Source organism: Mustela nigripes, chromosome 14 (assembly GCF_022355385.1).
Source record: "Mustela nigripes isolate SB6536 chromosome 14, MUSNIG.SB6536, whole genome shotgun sequence".
NCBI classification, from domain to species: domain Eukaryota; kingdom Metazoa; phylum Chordata; class Mammalia; order Carnivora; family Mustelidae; genus Mustela; species Mustela nigripes.
Window position 1 is genome coordinate 23457061 of NC_081570.1, and position 16912 is coordinate 23473972.

The 16912-nt window shown below is 58.0% G+C and overlaps 1 protein-coding gene across 2 annotated transcripts in view; it reads right to left on the reverse strand.

Annotated features, from left to right (window-relative positions):
- COL16A1 (collagen type XVI alpha 1 chain) overlaps nucleotides 1-12412 on the reverse strand; it is a 50042-nt gene extending 37630 nt beyond the window's left edge. For both annotated transcript variants that reach the window (XM_059376980.1, XM_059376979.1), the window contains exons 1-19: nucleotides 12009-12412; nucleotides 10359-10465; nucleotides 8401-8475; nucleotides 8176-8293; nucleotides 7169-7292; nucleotides 6582-6848; nucleotides 5913-5993; nucleotides 5629-5754; nucleotides 4827-4880; nucleotides 4516-4542; nucleotides 3905-3940; nucleotides 2850-2876; nucleotides 1709-1771; nucleotides 1400-1441; nucleotides 1231-1275; nucleotides 1098-1133; nucleotides 666-728; nucleotides 282-326; nucleotides 102-197 (exon numbers count right to left, since the gene is read on the reverse strand). In XM_059376980.1, coding sequence (XP_059232963.1) covers nucleotides 102-197; nucleotides 282-326; nucleotides 666-728; nucleotides 1098-1133; nucleotides 1231-1275; nucleotides 1400-1441; nucleotides 1709-1771; nucleotides 2850-2876; nucleotides 3905-3940; nucleotides 4516-4542; nucleotides 4827-4880; nucleotides 5629-5754; nucleotides 5913-5993; nucleotides 6582-6848; nucleotides 7169-7292; nucleotides 8176-8293; nucleotides 8401-8475; nucleotides 10359-10431 — 1398 coding nt within the window. In that variant the 5' untranslated portion in view covers nucleotides 10432-10465; nucleotides 12009-12412. The remainder of the gene's footprint in view (nucleotides 1-101; nucleotides 198-281; nucleotides 327-665; nucleotides 729-1097; nucleotides 1134-1230; nucleotides 1276-1399; nucleotides 1442-1708; nucleotides 1772-2849; nucleotides 2877-3904; nucleotides 3941-4515; nucleotides 4543-4826; nucleotides 4881-5628; nucleotides 5755-5912; nucleotides 5994-6581; nucleotides 6849-7168; nucleotides 7293-8175; nucleotides 8294-8400; nucleotides 8476-10358; nucleotides 10466-12008) is intronic.
- Between the last annotated feature and the right edge of the window lie 4500 nt (nucleotides 12413-16912).

Sequence of the window (16912 nt, forward strand, 5' to 3'; positions counted from 1 at the left end):
TCCCCCAACCAGGACCCCCAGAAGCCTTATCTCCCCAGCCCCCACCAAGCAAGAGAAGGGCTTCTGAGGAGAGAACAGCAGGAGGGGCTAGATGTACTCACTGGGGTCCCAGGAAGTCCTATCCCAGGAGGCCCAGGGAGGCCGGGGCGCCCAGGCTCTCCTGCCAGCCCCTCAGGCCCCACGAAGCCAGGGTCTCCCTGGCACAGACATAAGGTTGGTGTGAGAAAGCCTCCGCCTCAGCCCCACCACCTACGCTCGGTCCCACAGACGCCACAACTCACCTTTTGTCCCTTGGGCCCCATGACGCAGATCTCCCCCGGCCGGCCCTGTGGAGTTGGGGAAGGTGGAAGAAAAGCCTGAGGCCTGGCACCTTCCTGGGGCAACAGCCAATTGCCCCCCACCCCGCCAGTGCCCCTCCCCAAAGCCAAGATCACCAGACATTGGTGTCACGGCACTAGAGGTCACGGACTCAGGCTAGGAGCCAGGGAGCCTGGACTTGGATCTTTTTCCATCCCCTCCTTGCTCTGCTTCCTGGGGCCCTGCCTGTCCTTCCCTGGGTTTCTGTTCTGTCTGAGCAAGGCTAGCAGGTTGGACACTGCTGGCCAATTCCAGCTTTGCACCAAGGGCCACGGGGCTGTGGCGAGGAAGGGTCCCCAGCAGCGTACATCACGGCCTGGCTTTCCCGGCGAGCCCTTGATGCCTCCGTCTCCCTTCTCGCCTTTCTGGCCCTGGGGAAGGAAAAGGTAACGTGACTGGGGTTGAAAGAAAGTGCTGGAAGAACCAAAGCAGCTCTGTCCAGATTGCCTTCTAGACCCTACTTTCTGCCTCCCCTGACTGAAAGGCTTCTGTCGCTCCACAAAGGTGGACAAGAGAAGGACCCTCCAAGCCAGCCCAGCCCGGCCACTCTCAGCGAGTCTGTGGCATTTCCCTCTAGGTCGGTGGGAACTGGGACCAGCAGTGTGACTGGGAGGGACACAGAGTCTTCGGTGGGGGCTGTGCTCTCCATCCCCCAAGGAAACTTTAGACTTCTGCTTCCTCAAGTCTGAAGGACCCAGAGACCTCCTGGGCACCCGGCCCGCCAAATCCAGGCCCATTACCTTCTGGCCTGTAGAGCCCGGAAGTCCTGAGGGTCCCTGAGATAACAGGGGACACAAAAGAAGGGGTGAGGGAAGGAAGGAGAGGCTGGGCCAGGACCCCACTGACCTGCCCCAAGCCCGGTCCCACACTCACCAACGCTCCTGACTCCCCCTTCTCTCCCTTCGGGCCTTCTGCACACTGAGCAGGGAGAGAAGGTGTTGAGAGGGTCCCAGGGTCACCTCATGGGCTGCCAAGGGCACAGCCCCTTCCCTGGGGGCTGGCCCCATATGACCTTGAAGGAGGCCTTGCCTCCAGGTCTTACCTGAAGCGGGGCATCCGGGGAGATTCGGACACAGTCATTGCCCTAAGGGGAGGGAAAGAGGGAGCAGGGTAGGACCCTGTTTTGAGAGGGACAGGCTTTAGAGTCCCACAGTCCCACTGGGCATCTTCTAGGTACCCCTAAAAAATAGAGGCTCCCATATACTAACTCCTAGAAAGACTACCCATCCTCCCCCACATGGGCCAGGCTGCAGGGGTTTGACTGAGCAGATGGGATGGTTCACACGCCAGGCCCCTTCCCCGGGGGCACAGCCCAGCAGGGCCCCACAGTGGGCATAGTTGGGGCACTTACCCGGGCTCCCTTCTCTCCCTTGGGGCCTGATGGGCCGGGCAGGCCTCGCTCACCTTTCCCTCCCTGTGGAGATCAAAGCGGGGAGCTGGGACCCGGGGGAGCACAGGGGAGACCCAAGGAAGGTCTCCTCAGGCTGTCTTCTCTACCCATCCCCTACGCACGGGTGTGTAAATGAGCACAGCCTGCCCCAATCCCCAACCATGCACACAGAGTGACATATGGATTCCATATGCCTTCCTCCATATGGCCCTCCCACCCCAAGAGGCTATATTTGGCAAATCTATAGTCTCACAAAAAAGGGTACTTTCCCCACACCCCTACCGAAGCACGCGAGCCCGCACGCAGCTCACCCAGGGGCACAGGGACACACGTGCACAGATGCACACATGTGGGATGACAGGACCCGCGATGGTGAGTGCTAGACTGCCTTAGTTCAAATCCTGCCCCGCCCGGACTAGCACGTGACTCAGGGAGACTCTCATCACCTCTCTGAGACTTAGCCTCTTTGTCAATAAGATGGGCTTCCCATCAGCCCTGACCTCAGGGGGCTGGGGAGAGGAAGAAATGGGACCTGAAGGCAGCCCCAGGGGCTGGGTTACGTTCCCTCGGGCAAGGACGAGCGCACAGTTCCCCACTGACACACACGCTGCCCGCCCCGGTGCCCACAGGCCCGGTGGTCCTGTCAGGCCCACCAGGACAAGGGCTCAGCGCCCCCCAACGCAGGGGGCACACATATGTGAACATGTAAGCCAGGAGGTGCACAGTCAGAAACACCCCCCCGCCCGCACACAATCCCTCTGATACCCCCAGTCCCACACAGGGGGCACAGTGGGGTCTGGGGTGTTTCGAAGTAAAATGGTAGTAGCAGCCCTCCAGAGTGCTTGGGGGGGAGGCGGGAAGGAACTTGAGGCCCACACTGGGAGGCACAGTAGGACTCAGCAAAGGAGCGCCCTTAACGCCCTTCCTTAGACACACAGGACCCCCAACTCCCTCCAGCACACATACACCCCCCTAAGCACCCCACACACATACAGGGCTGGGTAGCCCAGATAGAAACACACAACCATGGGACCACACGTTGTGGGACAGGCTGGGACTGCCAAAGAAGGCAAAAGGGTCCTGTTCTCCATCTTGAACTCACCTTGGGTCCAGAGGGACCGACTGTGACCTAGGAGGCAAAGAGAGCATTATATGTCAGAGATGGAGAGAAAACCAGGGGCACAGAGAAGGCGAGCAACTAAGCCAGGGCCACCCAGCACTGTGGCAAGACCAACAGCCTGAATCCAAGACCCCCAGCGGACCACCAGCACTGTCTCCAAGGCCACCCAGCAGGCTGAGTTCATATCCTAAGGCTGTTGGACTTGCAGAGGGGGTCTAATCTCCTTTCTCTAAACTGCCTGGTTTTAGCTAGCTCCGCCCCCTGGTTGTTAGGCTTACAGGGCTGCTCAGTTGCCATGGTAACTCCCGCATATCTGGGGACCATCAGCCTCACCAGATTTGGTGGGGGGTTAGATGGAAAGAGGGCCAGGCAGCAGAGGAGGTACTTCCTGTGTCCCCCAAATTCAGGGGGCTTGGAGCTGAGGGCCATGGGGGGCTGTGCCCTTTATGGACTTACGTGGCCTGTCAATTGAGAATGTCAGGCTGTGGGAAAGTAGTGACTTAGGCTGTCCACGGAAGAGGCATATTTGGGTACTAGCCATGCTCGCACCAAGCCCTCTCCCTTCTCCTTCTGGACCCCCAGAGGGAGACTGGGCCAGAGCCAGCTAGACAGGCAGAGGAGGGGACGGGCTGAGCCAACATGGGTTTTGGGATCAGTGCCAGGCTGTGTCACCCCAAGTGAGCCTTCCCCTTCTCGAGGCCTCCAAGGTGATGTGGAAGGCCTTCAAGCACAGCAGCCCTGAGTCCTTGTGGGGAGTGGAAAGCTAGGATCAGCAAGCAAGGTTCTGGTCCCACCAGTCCCCACCCTGTCCCCATTCCATCCCTGGATCCCAATACATTGCCATGATCGTAAGGCAGGAGGCTTCCTTCCATGCTGCCCTTGGTGGGGATGGGGGTGGGAGTCAAGCCCGGCTCCGGGGCATGTGCAGGGAGGGGGTGCGATAAGAACACAAAGGCCTGCTTGTCCTCAACCAGGAAGCCAACTAGCCCACTCCCAGTCCCCGCCCACTGCAGCCTGCACACCCTCTATTCACTCACGTTGCTTCCCCGGGCACCATGGACACAGGGTGGGCACTGCAAGGGAAGAATGGGCCAGGAGGTCAGGTCGGAGAGCCTGAGGCCGGCCCTCCCCACCCCATTCCCCCGCATGCACACACCAAGCACACAGAACACCATGTGTGTCCTGGGTGAAGTCCAAGGGGGCAGGAAGAAAGGAATCCTGCCCAACAAGCCTCATCCCTCAACTCCCAGCCAAACAGAGCCAAGCCATTCCCCACACAAGAAAACCGAAGCCCAGAGAGGAATAGCAGTGGGATCTGGGTTCCACAGTGTATGGAGGCAGAGTGAGGCCCAGGATCTGGGGTCCCACAGCCAAGGCCTGGATTCCTCCCATGATGCCCGTGGCCATCTGCTGCCAACTCAGCAGGAGTGTCCAGGACTAACTACCCCCCAAACACCACCATCTCCACCCACCCAAGGAGAGGCAGCAGGTAGATCGGGCCCAGCACTGAGCCCCAGAAGAATGCTGGAAGCTGCGTTGTCATCCCAAACCCCCATGCCCAGATCTGCTGCCCCAGAGCCTGTCCAAAGAGTTCATGCTGGCACCGCTTCAACCAAACTCTTTTTGCCAGTCTAGATGGGAGGCTTACCTCATCGGCTGCTGTCTCCTGCCGGGCCTGGGAAGAGGGAGGGTATGGTGTGGGCAGGAAGCAGAGGCTGTGAGGCCCTGTCCAATACTCCTACCCAAGAACCATCAGGAGCGGGTGCCCTACGCTGTGCCAGGTACTGTCTGGCTCACCCCGATTCATCCCTCCTGTGCGTCCTCAGCTCAGTCCAGGAGTGGGGGCAGGGGGAAGTGAGTGGGAGTACAGTGGCTTATTCCAGGGGTCTACAGAGGGCACAAAGAGCAGCCAGAGGGCACGACGGACTCCATCCCCTGCCCTCCCCCTACCAACTCTACCTTTGTTCCCCTCTCTGCCTGCTGGCTGATGCTTCCTGTCCGTTGGGCGTCCACCTGGGCAGACGGAATGAAAAAGGAACTCTTGAAGATGGGGCAGTGCAGGGACCCATGTTGGAAAGGGGCACCCAGGTGGGGGCATGGCCCCAGGTGCCCCCTCAGTTAGCACCTCCCCAGGCACAGAGAGCCTGCTCAGGCTCCTGGCACTCCCCCAGGCCCTCCTCCTTCTCCCCCCACCCACGTGATGTCGGAGAAAACAAGACCATGAATCAATGGGAGCCTGTGTTCCTGCAGCCAAAGGCTGGCACAATGCCCAGCGGGCAGGGAGGCTGCCCAGCCTGGGGGTGGGGCAAAAGGAGGGACTGGGCTTCCCTGCCACCCTAAAGAACCTGAGAGTGGGTAGGGCAGCTGGCCATGGTGCTGGGCGTAAGACCAGCCTGCCATTGGCTGGGGCTGGGCCCGCGAAAGCAAGCAAGCCCGGAGGGAAGCAGTGTGGCCTGGGCTCTGACCCCAGGTACCCCTGTCCCGGAGATACTGCCTTTGGGTGCAAACCTGGTCCTGACATCACCAGAGGGGTCCTGGGTGACACCAGTGAGGGCTGGGTAGTGCCAGAGCTAGAGGCACGTCTCTCCATGCAAATAGCTTCATACAGTGGGCTCTCTGTCTCCCTGAATCCTATAGGGGTGGTCCATAGACAGGCGGGGTTTCCAGTGCCCTCCCTACCCCAGGCACAACTGGCCCTGTGCTGGACCCGGGTCTCACTTATACCTACCGGCGCTCATGTCTACCTGTCCCGCCCACCCACCTTGCTGTTTTGAGGCTCCTCCAGGCAGAAGCAGCGGGTGTAGACCCTGCCTTCAGTCTGTGGATTAATCTCGATGAGCTCATTGCTCTGGGTATCCCGGCGAGCCTTGGAGGTCTCTGGGGGACACTGTCCAGAGTGGGGGAAGGGCTGGGTCAGTACAGAAGGCAGACCCGCCCCCCCAACCCCACTCATCCTAAGCTCTCAGGGCATCCCCGTCCCGGTCTCCCCTCTCCAGCACACTGTGCCGCAGACCTTCCCAGCTGGGCCAGAGCAGGGCCACTCACCCCGCCTGGTAAAATCTCACAGCATCCCTCCTCCAGCACAAGCTCTGGGTCACAGTAGATGTGTGCCTGCTGAAGGTCGAACTGCAGGGGATAAGACATACAAATCAGTTTCCCACTTCATTTGATCAAACGGCTCAGTGACCTGGCTGCCCTTGAGGCCCGAGATGGCCCCACCCCGGGCTTTGCCCTCAGAGGGTTTCCAGTCTCACCTGGAGAGATCGTCAGGAATAAAGCGAAACAGAGCTGTACATGCAGGAAAGATGGAGAGGAGAAAGAGAAGTTTGCTTTGGCTTTGGACCAGAGGAACAGAGCCAGAGGAGGTTCAGGTTCAGCAAGGCCTTGAAGGACCAGTAGATGTCCTGTGGATGGGTATGTGACAGCACAGGCAAAGGTGAACAGGCATGAAAGTAGCAGATGAGATGGCTGACTAGGGAGGAATTGACTAGAGTAAGCCATACAGAGAGATATAAAGGAAGGAGATAAACCATGGACGTTTCTAGGGACCAGATCATGAAGGGCCTTGAATGCCAGGTTACTATGTGTAGGGCCATGGGGAACCAAGAGAGGATTCTGAGCAAGGGAAGGACCTGGTCAGATACAGATTCCAGGGAGCTCATTCCTGCAACCCAGGAGGCAGGAAGAGAGGCCAGCGCCTGGCCTAGTACTCACTGAGACGGGCTTCCCCTGCTCAGCATCCAAGCCCAGAAAGACGTGGCCCACGGGCCGCATGGGTTGCCGGGGCCCCAGAGGCTTCGAGGAGGCTGAGATGCAGTCCACATGCACGGAGGCCACACGTTCAGACATGCTCAGCACCAGCTTGTGCCAGCGCAGGTCAAAGAGCTGGGGCACCCGGAAGATGCAGGACACAAAGTCACCATCTTGGCCCCGGGCCCGGAGCTCCAGACTCCGCTCTGGGCTGTTGACTTCCAGGGAAATCTGTGCAGCATTGGGAAAGGAAGAGGGCAGAGACTCAGAGCCCCCACAGGCTCAGTCTGGCAAAGTGTGGGGCTCTCAAAGTCATTTCACAGGAGGCAGAACTGAAGCCCAGAAAGACAGGAGAGCTGGTAGGGCCACAGAGCCATCCACCCTGAAGGAAGGGGACAGGAGTGCCGGGCACAGGGTAGGTGCTAGGGATGGTGCTAGGGATGGGACAGAGGGGTCCCCGAATTCACAAGCTGGGACAGAGGTCGGGCTGGATGGGTACTGCTAGATGCCTCCAGAGCCATGGGGGGACGGGGCAGAGGCGTCCAGCTCACCTGTGGGTACCCATCTCCATCGGTCACTTGGAATAAATACCACGTGCTCTGGTGGGTGTGTTTCTTCAGCAAGAGTGTCAGCACTAAGGCAAACTCATCGGGGAGGCCCCGAGGGAACACTCGTCTGGGGGCAGAGCAGGGAGGGGACGCTGAGGCTCAGGTGAGAGGCCAGCCCTGGGCCCTCAGGACAGCCGAACCTGAATGACACACGCACAGACCCACACCTCCTAACCGACACACACACACGCACACACACGAGCATGTCCGTTCCCTCTACTGACATCGCCTGAGCCTACTACGTGCCAGGTGAGTCCAGCTGCTGGGGGGTAGCAATGGTGGAAACACAGAGAAGGTGCTTGCCCTCGAGGAGCCTTCAAGTCCGATGGGGGAGCTACAGGGGGGAGAGGTAGGACCCTAGACAAAGAATCCCCAGGATGACGATGTCACTATTTCGTGACAATTGTGGTTGAGTTCTTCCGCAGAATCCGGGCTGCCCTGGAACCCAGGACAGCAAGGACTGGGCTGGGAGATGAGGTACTAACAAAAGGTAAGAAGCATTCAGTGTGACGGGAGCAGCCGGCGAGAAAGAGGAACAGTTTGGAAGGTGAGGCTAGAGAGGGAAGGAGGGGACAGACCCCCAGGGGACTTCTAGGAGTTTGAACCTCACCCACAGGCACATGTGCCTGCAGTGCTCTCTCTTTCTCACACACACATACATACACACACACACAACATGACTCTTGCCAGCTTCCCACCCCCATCCCAGGGTCTTCCCAGCACCCATAGGATGGCTACCTCTACTAGCCAGAGGTAGGGAAGGGACGGGACAGAGGGTGGGTCTGCCACGCATCTCCTCTGGGCCCACCCTGCAAGCCCCAGGGGCAGGAACCAGACGGACTCCCAGCAGGGGGTAGGCTATAATGACCCACAGGCACCCCTGGGTTTTGGTCCCACGTCCAGAGTTGCTAGGGAGTGTTAATTCCCAGTGGTCGCACTGGGGCCTTTACCGTACTGGCTGGGTGAGCGCGGCTGCCCCCAGTCGAAGGATGAGGGGACCCTTAGGGTTGCGGATCTTCTTGATGGCAGATGTTTTCATGAGGTTGAGTCGTCGGATGAGATTAAAGCCTTTGGGGGAGACACCCGATGAAGAGCTCAGCTGGGCAGGTGAGGAGGGGTAACAGCCACTCCAGGAAGATGGGGGAGGGGGACAGCTGAATGAGATGGACACTCACCGGTCACATTGGTCGATAAATGGCTTCTGGGCTCCAACTTGAGTCCTTCCTGTTGTGAAGGAGGGCATTGCTCGCCTGGAAGAGAATCGGCAGCTGGCCATTCAGTGGACTCTGGCTGAAGAGTCCAGGCTCTTGGGGAAGCCGGAGAGAAGCAAGTTTTTGTTCCCCCAAAACGGGGAGCCTGCCTTGGGGCAGCTTTTACCTCTTGCCTTCTGACACTGATTGCTCTGGGAGCCAGGAGGACCCCCAGTATACAGATGGGAAGACTGAAGTCCAGAGACCGAGACTGGGCCCAAGGCCACAAAGTGAGTTCACAGCAGAACAGGACCAGAACTCCTGGAACTCAAATCCCCCATGATTCCAAGTCAGGGGAAAGGTCAGCAAGAGAAGGAGCAAAAGCAAGTCTCAGTAGAGAGCTGGATATAAACATGTGCTTCCTCCTGCATATACATCCAAGCAGGGGGTAAGGGCACCTGGGGGTAAAGAAAATCACATTATGCATGCTTGTGTTATATAGGAGCACACGAGCATGTCTGCACATGCATGAGTTACAGATGCCCGTGCCCCTGGGGATGCCATGTACAGCCGGCACACATGTTCTCAGCAGTGGGTGGAGTTTACTTCCTACATCTAAAGCAGAAAAGCAGACCAGACACAAGTCTGAGCCAACAGAATGACTTTTCACCTGGATAACTACCTTACGAAACAGTGAGAAGAGACCGAGGACCTGAAGGGACCACAAGCTCAAGGGAACCACCCACACCTTAGGGCTCCATAGAGGATATATTAACTAGGTAAAGGCCCCTAGAGAAGAATAGCTTAATTATGGTCTCCAGAACCCTGAAGGGACAGACAGGCAGCCATGGGCCTGCCTCCTCCTGACTGAGCAAAATGTCAGGAAAGATGCTACAAGAGGAGAAAAAGGCCAGACTCGAAGAGGCCTTCTCATCACTGCAGGTGGGATAGCTGGGACAAGACAACGGATACAGCTCCAAGAAGCTGGGCATTGGACTCCCTGGCCCTAGCTGGGAGAAAGACTCCTCGATCCCTGGGCCCAGTGACCCCACTGAAGTCCTCCTCCCCCAGGTCTGGCCAGAAGGACTATCACTGTCTTCAGCATCGGCAGCAGCAATGGGTGACTCACCCCTTGGCAACAGGCCCAGATTCCTTACAGATGTTGAAATTCCCTGCCCCATCCCCAGGGGACCCGGTGAGGGAGAGAGCAAGGCACACACGCATACATGCAGAAACACATATGTACACACACAACCTGCAGGCAGTCACATGGGTGCTGGCTGCACACCCCTCTCACATCGGCACCTCACTTTTTCTGCCTCCCTCAGCTCGTTTCGGAAGGAGTTCTATTTCTGCTCAGCCAGGCAGCTAAGCTACGAAACCCAGAGGGCACCCAGCAGGGCAGGGCAAGTTGCCCGGTCAACTTCCTCTGGCTTTGGTCCCTGGAAAGCTGCACCCTCTGTCCCATCCAGCGTCTGGGCCTCGAGGCGGGCCGTTTATTCGGGATCCAGGGCCAGCCGTGGAGGAGGAGGAGCACGTGGGCTGGAGGATGGATTCTCCACCATGAAAAGGAGTGGAAGGGCCTGGGCCTCTTTCAAGATGCAGCTTCCTTCTGCAGGAACGTCAGGGGCCTGCATGTACGCAGGATAGGCTCACGTGCCAGAGGTGGGGGTGTGGGGGGTCATCGGAGGAAGGGAGGAGGGCTGTTGTCTCACACACAGAGACGCAGGAATATGTACAGAGCCGCTCTTGCCGCAGAAAGACTCAGAGATGGACAAACACACAGACAGAAGCACAAAGACACTGACTCATGCCACACCAAAGCCTCAGGCCACCCCAAGCCCATCCTCTGACCCCCCCCTCCATAAACACCCATGTGACCTAGGCACATGGCCACACCTGTACATCAGGAAGCCAATCACAAGCCTCATATGGCTCCTCACCTGTGTCTGCCCCCCGGCTGCACACGGCCCAGAGACTGAGCAGCCACAAACCAGGGACCCAAGGTGCTCGCATCCTGGTCCGGAGAGGTCGGCCACAGCCCCAGTTCCTGAAAACCACAGAGACCGTGGAGGTGGATTCCTGAGCTCACATGGCGTGATCCAGAGGCAAGAAGCAGCCAGCCCGTGGGGCGCAGGCCCTCGTGCTGGGGTGGCAGGAGGGCTGGACAAGCATCCATCCCTCTCAGAGGCCCAACCACAGGCCCTGGGCTAGGATTTAGGCCAGGGTAATACTCAAAATATTTAACCACCGGTATGGCACGGACAGGGATCAGCCAGAGCAGAACGCTGGCTGGCGCATTCTGGGTCCGAGCAGTGTTGGATGGTGCTGGTGGGTAGTTGCTGGATTAAGGAGAGATCTAGAAGGTCCTAGAAGGCCAGGTGAACTGGGAGAGGGAGAGGGCTTAAGACAGAGACTACAAGACACTTAGAAGTATTTCAATATCTTACCAACCTATATAGCTCTGTATTGCTATATACTGGCCTGGCACCTGGCTAGTGGAACCCGGCTCAGCCAGACAGTCCTGCCAGGCACCCACAAGGTCAGGAGCTACGTCTCCTGGCAGGTATCACAGAGTTGTGTGTGGGCCAAGGAAGCTTCACCAGTGGGTACGGTGGGTGGGAAAGCGGGTCACCGGGCTCAGGACCTTGTTGCCAACCTCCCCCGCTGATGGATGCTTGTCTTTTAGTTTTATTAAACCCTGATGGATGGGCCCAGATAAATCAATGCAGGCTCAGCAAGCGGCCAGCAGACCCATACATCATCCGGCCTCCCCTGAGACAGACAGCACTTGCACGTGCACACACAGAGTTATTCATATGTCAGCGTGACACACACAGATACACAAGCACGTGCATACAGACCTACCTGCATACAGGATTGCTCCCAGAGACACATGTTCACCGATCTACCCAGACATACCAGTTTGTACATACACACATGCCCATAGCCAGTCTATGACTACCCCTGCAGTAGGCCCTCCTGTCGGGAAGTTCTTATGCAAGTCTGACCTCATTCCCCCCAGCTGTTATGGAATTCTATTTCCCTTCCCTCAGTCCTGAATAGGGAGTGAGTGCGAGAAGGATCCCTCCCCTCAATATATTTGGAGATAGAATCCCGATCCCCTTGTTCCTGGGGCAGAATGGTTTCTCCACCCCGCTCGCTCTCCTTCCTAGGGGTGGGCACATCCCATCACCCAAAACCCTATACTGGCCTCCCCGTCCTGCCAGTGGAAGAGCTGCCAGCTGCAGGAGGCCTGTGACCACATGTGGAGCAGGGAGTATCACATGTGGAGCAGGGAGTATCGGTGGGCTTGTCCCCTTCCTGCTCCTCCTCTCCAGCCTCCACTCCCCAGAGCTGGGGCTGCAGGGATATGAGGGAAGCTTCCAAAGATGTGATCCCATCCTAATACAAAGGCGCGGATTTGGGGGCAGGGAGAGCAGAACTGAGATGGAGTTCAGAGCTCCCCTACGGAGAAGGCAACTGAGGTCCAGGCGCGGGATGCCACTTGGCCCCAGTCACACAGCAAGTTGGAGGCAGAAGAAGTGCTTCCACCCAGAGCCCCGAGGCAGCCCACTCCACCCCCCACTTACCGTGGCTGGGGATCCCGCACCTCACTGAGTAATCCACGTAGCCCGGGGGCAGCCAGCCAGGGGAAGCAGGGAGGCTGAGGCCGCGGCGAGGTCCTCGATCACTTCCGACGGGCCGCGAAGACCCGGCTTCCCAGGTCGCTAGCTCCGGGGGCTGAATGCTGCCCCGCGAGCGAGCGCTCGCCTGTCTGCCGGGGACCGACGGCCACTCCGGGCGGGGGAAGAGGGGCGGTTCCAGGGGGCTGGGGACGTGCCAGGGCCGCTAATGGAACACAGCTGGACCCGCCCGCCGAGCGGGAGGCAGGAGGGAGGGCAGGGAGGGGGCTCCGGCGGTGGCAGAGACGGCCGGCGGGACGCACGGTCCCGCTCCCGGCCTGGCCCCGCGCCCGCGCGCGCCCCGCCCGCTTCCCCGCCAGGTGAGCTCTGCAGCGAGCGGGGCGGGCCCCTGCGTGCCCGGAGCTGCCCTGCCCAGGGGGCTCTGCAGCCAGCGGCCGCCGCGGGGTGGGGGAGGCCGGCCCTTTAAGGGCCCGGCCGGAGCGTGAAGGGCCTCCCCGGTGCCACCCCTTTCCCCTCTCCTGGCTGGGGCTCCGGAAGGCTGGAGAGGGCGGGCGGGGGGTTGCAGACCCTCCTCCCCAGTTTCGTGGCAGCGGTGACGTGGCTACTGCCCAGGCCTCCTCAGTCAGCTTTTTCCAGTTTCTTAGCCTCATGTTCCCAGTTAGTCTGTTCCTCCGTCTAAACTGAACTGGGGCATGGGGAGAGGAGGTCGTCCCAGAGTCAGGGTGGGCGCTGCATTAACCCGTTCTGCTCTAGCCTCGTGCCCAGAGAAGTGGAGCCCGGCAGGTTCCCCTCTTTCTGACTCCGTGAGGTTAGAAGGGCTCCTGTCCCTGTCCTCTGCTCTAGCTTTGTGGCTTGGAACTCACTATTTAACTCGGACTCCCTTTTTCATCTGTATGATGGGATAATGATCGCTATACCTCACAGGGTTGTTGTGAGCAGGAAATGAGTGGAAGTCTATCAAAGGGCTTTATACAGGGTCTGGTACAAAAGAGGAGCTCCCTATGGGGCGCCTGGCTGGCTCCATCCCTGGAGCATGGGACTCTTGATCTTGGAATCAAGAGTTTGAGCCCCGCCTTGGGGGTCAAGTCTGCTTAAAAAAATAAACATGCAAGGAGAGCTATAAAAAGCCCTAAAAAGAAGAGCTGTAAGAAACGAGGATTGTCAAGTAATAAAAATGATGTTTTAAAAAAGGAGCTCAATAAATGTTCATTATTATTATCTTTATTAACATGAACACTGGCAGGAGGTAGGGGGTTGGGAGTGGAGGTCCTGGGATTCCACCATATACATCATCGATGGGACTTCTGAGCAAAAAGGAGCAGGTACGGTGCCCAGTTCTATCCAGAGGTAGGGGATAATCAAGGTGACACTCCCAAGGGTACCCAGCCCAAGGCAGCAAACAAATTTCTGGGCACAGAGGCCAAGGAACTACGGAGAACTGGGTTCAAGAGGCCCACAAATGGAAGGAATGGATGGGGGGAGGGGGCGCAACTGGGGAGCCCTGGTGAAGAGAGGCTTCCTGTAGAAGCAAAATGGGTGAACTGTAGCTCTCTGGCCCCATCTAACCCGGGAGAGGGGGGGAGCAGGCCCGGGATTTCCCGCCTTAAAAGCCAAAGGCACTGAGTCAGCGGAAACCCCAACCAAGACCACAGAGGAGCCCCACTGTGGTCCCGGCCCTGGGGAGCCAAGCTGTCCCAGATGTGGCTATGACGGTGGTAGAGCCTGGGAAACGCTGAGCTCAGCAGGCGGGAAGCAGAGAGGAGGGGCTTTCTGGGCACTCCAGCCTGAGAAGGGGGCGGGGCCACAGGCTCTGCCTGCCCAAAGGTGCTGTCCCAGAGGTGGGCATTTGGGAACCAATAGGCAGCGCATATAGGTCAGGGTCTGTGCTAAGAACTTCACATAGGCTGACTCCTTTACTCTTCACATCCACCCCAGGAGGGAGAGTTCCAGTCTTATCCCCATTTTACAGATGGAGAAACTTGGAGCACAAGAATGATGCAACTTGCCTGAGCTCACCGTTAGGGCCAATTTAATGTTAAAACCTGTTTAACTATTAGGGCCTGCTTAGCCAGAGCAACTCCATATTGCCTAGGTAGCCATATTGTTTACACCCACGGACTTCATTCCGGGAATAAATGCCCCGGTAGTTACTGGTATGATTCCGGGTATCGATTCCGGGAGCAAACGCCATAATAATTGAAGCCACGTACTTTGGGTCTGCGGTTATGCCCTATAAAACCAGCCTGTGAGATCAGGAGAGGGTCGCTCTCCTCGGAGGCGGCCCTGGCCGGTCACTCTGACTTCTAATGCTTGGCATAGAATAAAGCTCCACATAACTTTCACTTAGTCTCATTCCTTTGATAACAGACCCCAACACTTACACGGCTAGGAGATGGTGGGACAGGTTCCCACGCCCAGGAAGCCTGCACTCACAGCACAATCTTAACTACTGTGCCATCCTGGGCAACTCCTACCCTTCCCCCTTTCATGCCCGGCTCTCCAAGGCAGGGGGAGAGGGCTGGACCCAGAGCAGCCAAAGCAAGAAGGACCTGAGAAGGGAGAACAGAGATAGCTCCCCGCTGCATCGCAAGGGTACTCCCACGAACCGCCAAGCCTGGGGTGCTCCCTGGGCCTGGATACAATGCAGACACAGTCTAGAAAGGTACCTCTGCGCCTTCCTCCCTCCGACACGTGGGTGCACACATCAAGGAGCATGTAGATAGGGTCTCTCACAACACGTGTGTAGACTTCACACACACAGGCAAGCAAGTATCTTTACACAGACACACGCATGCACACGCTAGTCCTCCGCGTAAACGGACGCACAGAGACACATGCGAGCACATATGAAACCACAGAAATATATCCCTGGACATACTCCAACACAGGTGCCTAATTCCCAGAACACACGCGTACAGAGCTGCACGTACTTGGATATGCACACACAGAGTATGTCTGTGCAAACACACACCCGTGCCCACAGGGGCAATTATTCCTATACATGAGCAGAGAAAGCTACAGAACTACAGTGCGTACACGCATGTGCACACAGACACAGGTGGCTCCCGCAGAACCGCCCCCCCAACTCCCACACTGACCATACGTGCACATGTTTATACACTTCCGCCCCAGAAAGCCCCGCACACCAGCGAGCAGGGTCTCCTGTGGGGCTGGGCTCAGTGCCCTGGCCCCAGATGGTATCACCACGAGGTAATCAGTGCTGCTAATCGCCACCAGCTGCCCTGGAGCCTGACTGCCGCTGCCGGGTGGGGCTCCAAGACCTCCCGGGCCCAGGGTCATATGCCCAGATGTCAGCCGGGCCCAAGGGCTGCCCACCCCACTGTCCCAGCTGGCCGCTGGGGAATCCCCATCTGGCAGAGGCAGCACAGGAAGCTGGGGGAAAATAAAGAGCCAAGACAGGACCTTGTCCCAGGACAGGCCCGAGAGCTCCCATGCAGCTGAGCAGAGATGATCTGAGCCCCACAGGCTCATGTGGATACCTGGCCCCCGGCATATGGGCACACAGTTGTGCACGCATGCACGCATATCCCACATGGCCCAAACAGACCTCCTGATTATTCCCCACAGATCTGCTTCCTCCTGTCTTCCTCATTCTGCTAAATGCCACCATAATTCACTCAGATGCTCAGGCCAAAAAACTAGGAGTCATCCTTGGTTCCTCCCCTGCCCCCCATCCAGTCCTGTTGACTCTGCCCCCCAAACACAGCCTGCATCCCCCCACTGCTCCGCCACTCTCACGCAAGCCACACCCACTTCTGCCTGGACTGTTGCAGGAGACCCCCAACCCCTACCTCCCACCCAACAGCCAGCAAGGCCTTTCCAAATCTGTCGCTGTTATGTTCACGGTCCTGCTTCAATTTTCCAGTTCTCATTTCATAAAACCCCAGATCTTTTCCTTGGCCTTCCTCGAAGCCCATCATGATCTGGCCTCCACCTTCCTATCCAACAGCCTCGCTCCAGGAGCTGGGGCCCCACTGGCTTCCATTCTCAGTACTGTATTGGCCAAGTGGATGTTCCCCTGGGGGCTTTTGTACCAACCCCTCCCTCTGCCTGGAAGGATTTGCCCCGATCTTTGCTGGACTGGCTCTTTGATAGGTCTCCTCTCAAAGTTACCTCCTCGAGTGGCCCTCCTTGACCACCAGATCCACAGGAATCTCAAGTGGCTCCTGATCACATGAATCTGTTTTAAATCTGCATAGCTGCAGTGTGTGTGTGTGTGTGTGTGTGTGTGTGTGTGTGTGTGTGTGCTGTGTACGTGCTGTCTTTCTCTCCTAATAAGCAAGAGCCTCCACGAGGGGTTGGGTCCACCCGCTGGTCCTCACCAGCCCACAGCTGAGCCTGGCACCCCAGAGGTGTCCCCTGGTGAGGTCATGGGGAAATGCACACTGGCACTGTCCCAGTCCCCAGGCACAGATGCGCGCCCCGCAGGAGTTATCACACGCCAGCATGGGCGTGAGCGAACACACGTGAGAAACACCCACAGGCGCACAGTTTCTGGGCTCCAGAGGAGAGGCTGAGACCTGAGGACGAAGGTCACGCTCCGTTTCCTTTGGATGCTCTGGGTGTCTCTGTCCCATCTCCTTATGACTCTGGCTGTCTCCCACTGTCTCTGTCCTTTTTGCTCTGGGTCTGTGTCACTCTAGGACTCTCTAGCCTGCCTTTTTCCCTGTGCCGCTGGGCGCTCTGCAGCTCCCTCTCGCCTCTGCCTCTCTGCTTCCAACTCTCCTGTGTGCCAGTTTGGGGACCTCCATCTCCAGCTCCAAATCTCTGTCTCTCTGGGTCTCTCTGGTCTCTGTCTTTTTCTCCCCCTTTCTGTATCTCCATATCCC